The following is an 8,072-nucleotide window of genomic DNA, read 5'->3' on the forward strand; positions in this document are numbered from 1 at the left end:
GCTCCATTCTGGGTGCAGGTGCACCTCTTTCAGCCCGTTCCTGCTCTCAGCCCAGCAGCCCCACGCCCTGCCTCTGTCCCTGGTCCGTGGCACTGACCGTCAGAGTGGGCCAGCGCTCCCAGCAGGCCCAGTGCTGCCGTGCGATCGGCCTCCGTCCCACCGCACAGCAGGGAGTGCAGGAACATGGCCGTCTCCTCAGGGCACATCCGTGCTGTGGGCAAGAAATCGCATTCTGCATCAGCAGGCAGCTGCCCCCAGCCTTCAAGGGCAGGGAGAGAGCTGCCAGGACACGGCAGGGCTTCGCCCAGCCTCCTCTCCTTACCCAGCAGCACCATGCAGCGGGTCAGCACTGCCTGATGTTCCGGGCCAGGCTCCGGGGTCACATCCACGATCTGTGGGAACAAGGTCCGTTTTAGAGACAGTCGCAGCCGCGTTGAGAGGCCTGAAAAGAATCGGGGCTCCCTGCTCTCCTCTCCCTGGGCACTCGACCCACAGCCAAAACACAACCCAGCCCTCCCCAGGGGGGCTCCGGGCACACGCAGGGGTTTGCAGCAGCACCGGCTGCCCAGGAGCTGAGGCTGAGCGGTGTTGCAAGGCTGTCCCTAGGCTGCTGGTGCTCCAACGTCCTCCTGGGACTTGGCCAACAGGGAAATTGCTCTGGGAATTGGGGCTGCCCCTCGGCCCTGTTCCAAACAGCCAGGATCGGGCCTGCTGCAGCCTTCAGGTGGCACCTGGATCACAAATCCTGGCGTTCTCCAGACCTGCAGGAAGGGCCCGTCGGAGGGACACCCGGCCCTGCCCAGCCCTGCCCGGCCCTGCCGTGCCAGCCAGCAGGTCTCTCCCCTCGATGACAATCACACGTGCAGGCCCCAGGCTGGCGCTGGGCGCAGGCTCCCCTTACCTGTCGGTGCAGAGCGGTGCTGATGGCAAGAGCTGTGTCCTGTGGGATTGGGGTCGGAACTCCCTCCAGCACCTCCAGGACATAGCAGAGGCTCTGCAAGAGAACGTGGCAGGAGGTGGGGGCTAAAGCCACCTAAAGTTTGGCACTTGGGAAAGGAGACACCCAGCACCTCTGGGATAAGGGCAGTCCCTAAAGACAGCCCCCAGGGAAACCCCCCAAACAATCCTGCACGGGGCTTCTTGTTTGCCCTCCCCTCAGAGCAGCATCGGGAGGGTCTATTTCCTCTGAACTGAGCCGGGTGCTTGGCAACTCCGTTCCCTGGCACTTCCCGCTCAACTGGCCTCACCCCTCACTGAGCCGGACTGGACACAGCCCTGGGCATTAGGGCAAAGTTCTTCTGCACACAGAGCCCCAGGGAGCTGGCAATGCCTCCCTTCCTGAGAGGATGAGCCCCAGGGACTCCTGCCTCGCTCCTGCACACCCCTCCTCAAGCCCCCACCCTCCCTAGGTTTCTCTTTTCTTTCCCAAAGACCCTGAAAGCCCCCGGACTCCCCTGTTATTCCTCTTGCTCCTCTAGCTCCTCTAAGGGCTTCTCAGCTCCTCCTGGCACCCCACATCTCCCCAGCGCCTCATGGCACTCACACAGACCCACTCCAGCAGCCACGCCATGCCCTGCACAACACCTCACCTGCCAGGAATTGTCCAGGACCCGATGATACTTGTGCAGGAGCCAGGGCAGCTGCTCCCAGGCGAGCTCTCGGTGCTGCTCCTCACGCAGAAGGACCCCCATCATAGCAGCCACCGCCCTGAGGACAGCCTGCTTGTCCTGAAGAGGGAAGGCAGGCGAGAGGCTCAGCTCGGTGGGCTGAAGGTTTGCCTAGTGCTCAGCATCCCCTGCACACCCATCTGCCCTTCCCACTGGGAGGGGTTTCCCTTTCCCTTCTGCCCGGCGACAGGAGAGCTCACTCCAGAGGAGAGGGAGCATCTCCCCTTGCTGGTAGCCCAGCTCTCCCTGCAGAAAGTCTCCAGGACTTGCCCCCCCCTCCCCTCACCCCTCTGCTCACTGGGCACAGACAGACCGACCGACATGGGCATCCCTGCTGCAGCCCCAGGCATGGAAAGAAGCACTGCCCACCTCTTCCTCCTTGCGCTCCAGGCAGTTTGACACCACGTACTGGAACACCGGGTAGATGGCTTCGCAGAACTGTGCCACCCCCTTGCCAGGGAAAGGGCATCGCTCCCGGTTGCAGAGGTACTTATTGATTCCTTTTGACCATTGCTCCAGAACTGCACCAGGAGAAGGGAAAAGGGAGCATGTGAAAGTCTGCAGCAGTGCCGGTACCCTGCACCCTCACCCAAGGCTGCTTGAAGGACCTTCCCAGACTCGGCAGGCTCATCCCAGGACTAGATCTGGACCCGAGGGCAACCCTGCTCTTCAGGTGTCTGGATTCAAACACCTCACTGTTTCTCTCCTGTTCCCATTGCACCTTCTCCTCAATGGCCCCTTTCTCTCCAGCATTTCTTACTGCAGCACCTTCCCAAACAGGGATTTTAGTGCCAGAGGAAAGCAAGGCAACAGAAGCCATGGGACAGGACCCAGGAGTTTCTCTGTGTAATGCTGCCACGTCCTGCCCACAGAAACCTCCCGAGCTTCCCCTGCTCCTTCTACACACTCACAGCAGTTCAGGATACCAAGGCCTGACCTCACCGCAGGCTGACACCCACAACGTTCCCTCTGAGACCACACGGAGGCATCGAAGGCAAGCGCAGCCTCCGTGCCTGGGACCCTGGCCAAGGACCTGATACTCACCACTGCAGATGGTGCACAGGAGCTGGCCACTCCCCACCCGGCTCAGCATGGCGTGCAGGGCGAGCATCGTCATCCTCGCGAAGGGGATGCACTGCAGGGCTGTAGAGAAGGCAGGGACAGAGGCACCAAGAGGGTCAGTGAGAGACACGGGACACTGGGCTCGATCCCTGGCAAGGCTGGGACTGCTGGGCCGTGCAGGACATGGCAGATGCTGTGGGCATGGCTGCCTTCTCTGAGCGGGACACAGGGAAGCCCTGTGGGGAAGTGGGAAGGACAGCAGGGGATGGAGACCCTACAGGTTTGTCTCCAATGGCTTCCTACCCTCTGGGGACTGGGATTGGGCCAGTAAGACAGAGCTGTCAGCTGGCCCTGGCACAGAGCAAGGAGGTACAGGAACTCCATAGCCCCCCAGTTCAACACAGAGCATATAGGGAGGGGGAGGATCCCTTGTCCTGTTGTCACAGACTCCTACCCAAACCAAGAGGCTGAGGGGGACGTACCGTAGCTGTGGGCCATTTTGCCCAAGGTGAGGAGCACAACCTCATCAGGGGCCTTCCCCGTTGACTTCAGGTGGCTCTGGAGCTCGGCCATGACAAAGTGGAAGTGGGAGCGCGCCAGGGCCACCAGGACATCGCTAGCGGCCATCTTCACCTCACATGTCACCCCCTGCAAAAGCATCACGGTTAAGCACTCCTGAGGACAAGGCCGAGACACTGGGACAGGCTGAATGACCTTCATCTCCTCTGCCAGACCCCTCAGGGCAGTTGTGCTCAGGGCCGGGCAGCTGCTACCCCTTGTACCCTTTGGTAGGCAAGCAGCTCGCTGGCGAGACGGGGGAGGCTTTTCCCCAGCACAGTCCCGTGCCACTGCACCCTCTCCCTTTCCATGAAGATGCCAGGAACAAACTGTTGCAGACTCGAGACCCCCTGGGACCTCTCCAAGGGCTTCCCACGGCTCTTCCTCAAGGCAGGAGAAATAGTCTTGGGCTTGAACCCAGCACTTGTACAGTCAGAAACAGCCCCGAGTCTGTTTCTCTGTGCAGCTCTCTGCAGCCCCTCTCCAAATTCCCTGTAATGGCGAGTACCCAGAGCCTCTCCCTTAGGATCTCTGCTGGCTCCGAATAACCGAGGAACATCTCTGTGCCACTCTCTATTTCCCCCAAAACCAGGGGCAGAGACAGGTTGCTTTGTGGCCTTGAAAGAGAACCAGCTCACCTGGGCTGCTCGCATGTCCCTGGACACCTCTGCTATCAGGCGGTTCACCACACCGCTTGTCAAACAGCCGTCGTCTCCCTGCAAGATGCTCTCCAGCTCCCGGTATGTCTCCACTCGGTCACCCTGGGGACAGACCACAAAGGGGAGTGAGGGGACTTGCTTTGCCCTCGTTCCCAGGGAACTGCCCCCAAATCATCTGCAATAAACGGGCAGGAGGTAGGAGCTGCAGGCATCGGTCAGCACAGCCACGAGGAACAGCAAGATCTTCCGCAGCACTTCTGACACTCGCAGAGAGCCAGAGAGGGATCGACCCCACCAGGGGAAAAAGCCACATGGGAGCCTGGGAGGTCACTGCTAGCAACAGCGGATGGCAGAGGCCAGAGGGAAAGTGCCAGGCGAGGAAGGGTGTCACTCAACTCCTGCCAGAAAGAGCTAAAGGGCCCTGATGAGGCCATGAGCATCAGCAGAGTGCTGCCTCTGGCAGCCATTACCTTCTGTCTGGCAATTTCCTCAGAATCCACTAACCTACGGAAATGGTATAGACTTCCAAGCTGGAGGGTATGAAATACCTGCTTACTCAGAAAAGCTTTGGAAGCACATGCAAGAGCAGCTCGCCTGCTGAGGCTTTCCTGCTTCCAGCTGTGACACAGGGGAAACCCACACCATGGCAGAGGAGGAAGGATGAGCACTCTCCTTGTTGGCTAGGTAACTAATTCTATTTTTCGCTTATAGGTGCACAGTGTTAAGAGTTATGGACTGTAAGTTCTGAAACCTCGTGACTTGTCTGGTGAAGAAGTGAATTCCCATGATAGACCAGTCTGGACAAAGGGGATTTGAGCCCCTGTTTCTTTCACTTCTGAATGAGTTCATGATATAAAGTTTAAATCAGAGAATGTTGTCCTCTACAGTTGAGAGATCCAAATGGACAGGGACAAAAGAGGAAGGCATGGGAGTGAGACCATGCCCCAAGAAGGCGAAGCCACGAGCACCCTGCACTTTGGGGCACAGCATTGTTCCTTGCAGAGGCAGGAGCCCCGGTACCGGGACAGTTCCCAAACCAAAGCTAAGGAGGGTCCTTGGGCACTTAGGCAAAGGCTCTAGAGAGATGCTGGGGTTTATGGCAGAGGCTTTGCCTTCCCCAGGAGAGCGCTGCAAGATCAGCCCAGCATCAGCGCTTGGGGACAAAGTGCCTGCAGGGGGGCAGAGGTGCCGTCAGGTGCGATGTCCCTCTGCCGTTCAGGCACCTGGAGAAGCCAGGGGCATAGAAGGGAGCCCTAAACCCCACCCAGCCTCACCTCATGGTCTTGCAGCCGCTTCAGCAGAGAAGTCCCGAGAGCCACAAAGGTCGGGACGGCTGCAGGGACAGTCCCTGTCGCCCTGCCTCCTTTCTCAGGACGTGCAGGACTGGACTGGGAACTCATACAGGGGCAGAGAGCTGGAAGAAAAGAAAGAAACCGTTTTGCTGGCTCAGGGCTTCGCACCAGGGAGGGATGAAGATCTTCCCAGCCTCCCTCAGCACGACCAGCCTGTGCTGGGATGTACTGGCAAGAGGGCAGTCAGTGGGATGAGGAGAGTAACTCTTCTCCTCACTGTGGCACTGGGAAGACCACCCAGGGGGACTGGGCCCATTCTGGGCTCCCCAGTGCCAGAACGACAGCAGCATGCTGGAGTGAGTCCAGCATGGGGGCGCTGAGCTGGGCAGGGCATGGACAGGGGCTCTGCAAGGAGAGGCTGGGAGGGCTGGGGCTGGGCAGCCCCGACAAGAGCCGGCCAGGCCAGGTCGTCTCTGAGCGGTTCCCAGCTGTCCCACGGAGGGCAGGGAGAGGATGGAGCCTGAGCCCTCTCGGAATTGCCTGGTGGCACGATGAGAGGTGATGGGGACACAGCCCCCAGCACCCAGCTGGGACAGACACTGCCTCCAGCAGCCATCAGCCCCCAGCCCCCTGCCAGCCACTCACCTCTAAGCGCTTTCATCATCCTCCTCATGGCAGCAGGATCTCCTGGATGGATGCAGTGCTCTCTCCAGGCTATGCCACAAGCAACTGGGGCAGCACCAGCCCTGTGGAGGAGGATACGGACCCCGGCCATTGTGACCTCAGTGCCGGACGTAATGCATCACACAGGGCTAATGTGACACGGGGACACGTGCTGGGGACACACCGTGGGGTGGAGACTTTACACGGCAGCCCCCACGGGCCAGAAATTTCCCCAGTCTCCCTCCCTTGAATTCACTCGTGCTCCTCAAACCGTTTCAGCACAGACTTCCTCCAGACAGCCCTTCCCAGCTTTGTCCCCCATCCACATCCTCCCCCACAGGGAGACATCCCTGGAAACATTGATGGTCAGGGCTCTGATCTAGTTGAAGATGTCCCCGTTCACCTCAGGGGTTTGGACAAGATGACCTCTAAAGGTCCCTTCCAACCCAAACTGTTTGATGATTCTACGACTCGAGGCAACGTGGTCTCAAGGCAACTGACCTGGCCTTTGCCCTCTGCATTTTCTTGCCCTTGGTTTTCTCCCAAGAGGAGGCTCCTGCCTGTGCCTCTGTGCCCTCCCCATTGTCCTCTCCAAGACATTTGCTCCTATTCTCCAGCCAGGACTGAAATGGGCAGAAACTGGAGACCTCCAACCCATCAACGCCAACTGAAAAGACAAAGGAGATTCGTATTCAAATGGAATCTCCTTTTGCTCTTTGCTGGGCTTGTCACCAAAGAGCTGGGGCAAAAATAAAACTTATCAACACCAATTTGATGCAGAAAAGCAGACACTTCTTTATTGACGGCCAGGTGCGCGGGTGAGTGCTCTCACCAACAAAGCACACCAAGCACAGGAATCAAACAGTTTTTATATTATTCAATCATGCCTGTTCACTGGGTATTCACACATAAACACAAGGATTCCTGGAAATCATTCTCATACTTCCCTCCTTCTTCCAATTCTGCACATTAAAGCTTAGAAATCTCTAGAAATGAGTCTGGAGTGTAATTTGGGTCGGTGGCCCATGAGTCAGTGGTCGCGATGTCCCCCTGCCGGAATTACCTGTTACCTAGTTTCACTGTTCCTTGGCAGAGATCTGTAACCTGTTAGAGTTCATTCTCCCCAGTTCTCATTAATTTCGAGTTGTGGTACATCTGAGACATTCTTCAATGTATTCGAGGTAATAAATCCCTTCTGTCTAGACAGCTCTATAACAACTCCAAACAAATTCTTTTCAATTATAAATCTAATTACCTAAGCAGTACCTAGGTGTACCTAGTAAATGATTACTGACCAATTCTTCGGTCTTGGTACAGGGCTATACAGAGGAATTCATAGTAGCATTGTTTGCTGGCTAGATGTGCAAAATGCAAGATAAATGTAAACATTTGACTCTCCTATTTCTCGAATTCCTACTTCTACTGATTTTAATGTCCATCTTACAAACATCATAATAGATCAACAAGGGAATGAGTGAATCAGCAACGCAGCAACAGTGGGTCCCTTCAATATGAGCATGGGGGTTCAGTTCGGTTCAGATCTGGCCGCACGCTCCTACCTGGCAGGTGTCGATGCTGCCCTGCACAGCCAGTGAGTCCTGTGCTGGCAAAGAATGTACCTGTGGCTCTTCAGGGACTAGTGAACAAACAAAATGATTCCCGTTTTTTAATGAGGGACTAGGGAGAAGCCGTAAGCATTTACAGATATGCGTGTTTTATTGCTGTGTTGTGTCAAGGTCCTGCCTTAAGGCCTAAGCTAAGGAGCTGATGGGTGTTGTAAGAGGAAAGGGCTAGAAGCAACAGGACTAGAAATAATAAACAGAATTTCCACTGAAAAAGCAAATCTGTCTTTAAACTGTGATTTGTAAAGATGTATGTTGGCATCAGTCTTATAACCCTTACCTAAAAGGCAATTGGCCACTTGCTTCTTAATTCTCTAAATATCTAGTACTGATTACTTTGTAAGCAGTTTTCACTGTGGGGGCAGCAGCTCCCGCTGGGGGAGGACAGCTACCCTGGGACGCCCAGGGACCCCAAATCTGCCCCGTAGCCCACCCAAACCCCATTTGCCACCCTCAGGTCCTTCAAAACACCCTTAGCCGCCCCCCTCCCCAAACCCCCCAAACCTCATCAGTGCCTCCCCGATCCTACTGGCCCCCCAGTTCTCCATT

At 56.7% G+C, this 8,072-nt stretch overlaps 1 protein-coding gene across 1 annotated transcript in view; it reads right to left on the bottom strand.

The window, feature by feature from the left end:
• Nucleotides 1–3,957, bottom strand: part of LOC113488675 (maestro heat-like repeat-containing protein family member 2B) — a 15,298-nt gene extending 11,341 nt beyond the window's left edge. Inside the window, exons 1-8 of the mRNA XM_026863964.1 lie at nt 3,926–3,957; nt 3,212–3,377; nt 2,712–2,810; nt 2,037–2,188; nt 1,500–1,727; nt 902–994; nt 323–392; nt 98–211 (exon numbers count right to left, since the gene is read on the bottom strand). Coding sequence (XP_026719765.1) covers nt 98–211; nt 323–392; nt 902–994; nt 1,500–1,727; nt 2,037–2,188; nt 2,712–2,810; nt 3,212–3,377; nt 3,926–3,940 — 937 coding nt within the window. The 5' untranslated portion in view covers nt 3,941–3,957. The remainder of the gene's footprint in view (nt 1–97; nt 212–322; nt 393–901; nt 995–1,499; nt 1,728–2,036; nt 2,189–2,711; nt 2,811–3,211; nt 3,378–3,925) is intronic.
• Nucleotides 3,958–8,072: the final 4,115 nt, after the last annotated feature.

Source organism: Athene cunicularia (genome assembly GCF_003259725.1).
Source record: "Athene cunicularia isolate RWA chromosome 1 unlocalized genomic scaffold, athCun1 chr1_part2, whole genome shotgun sequence".
Lineage (NCBI taxonomy): Eukaryota > Metazoa > Chordata > Aves > Strigiformes > Strigidae > Athene > Athene cunicularia.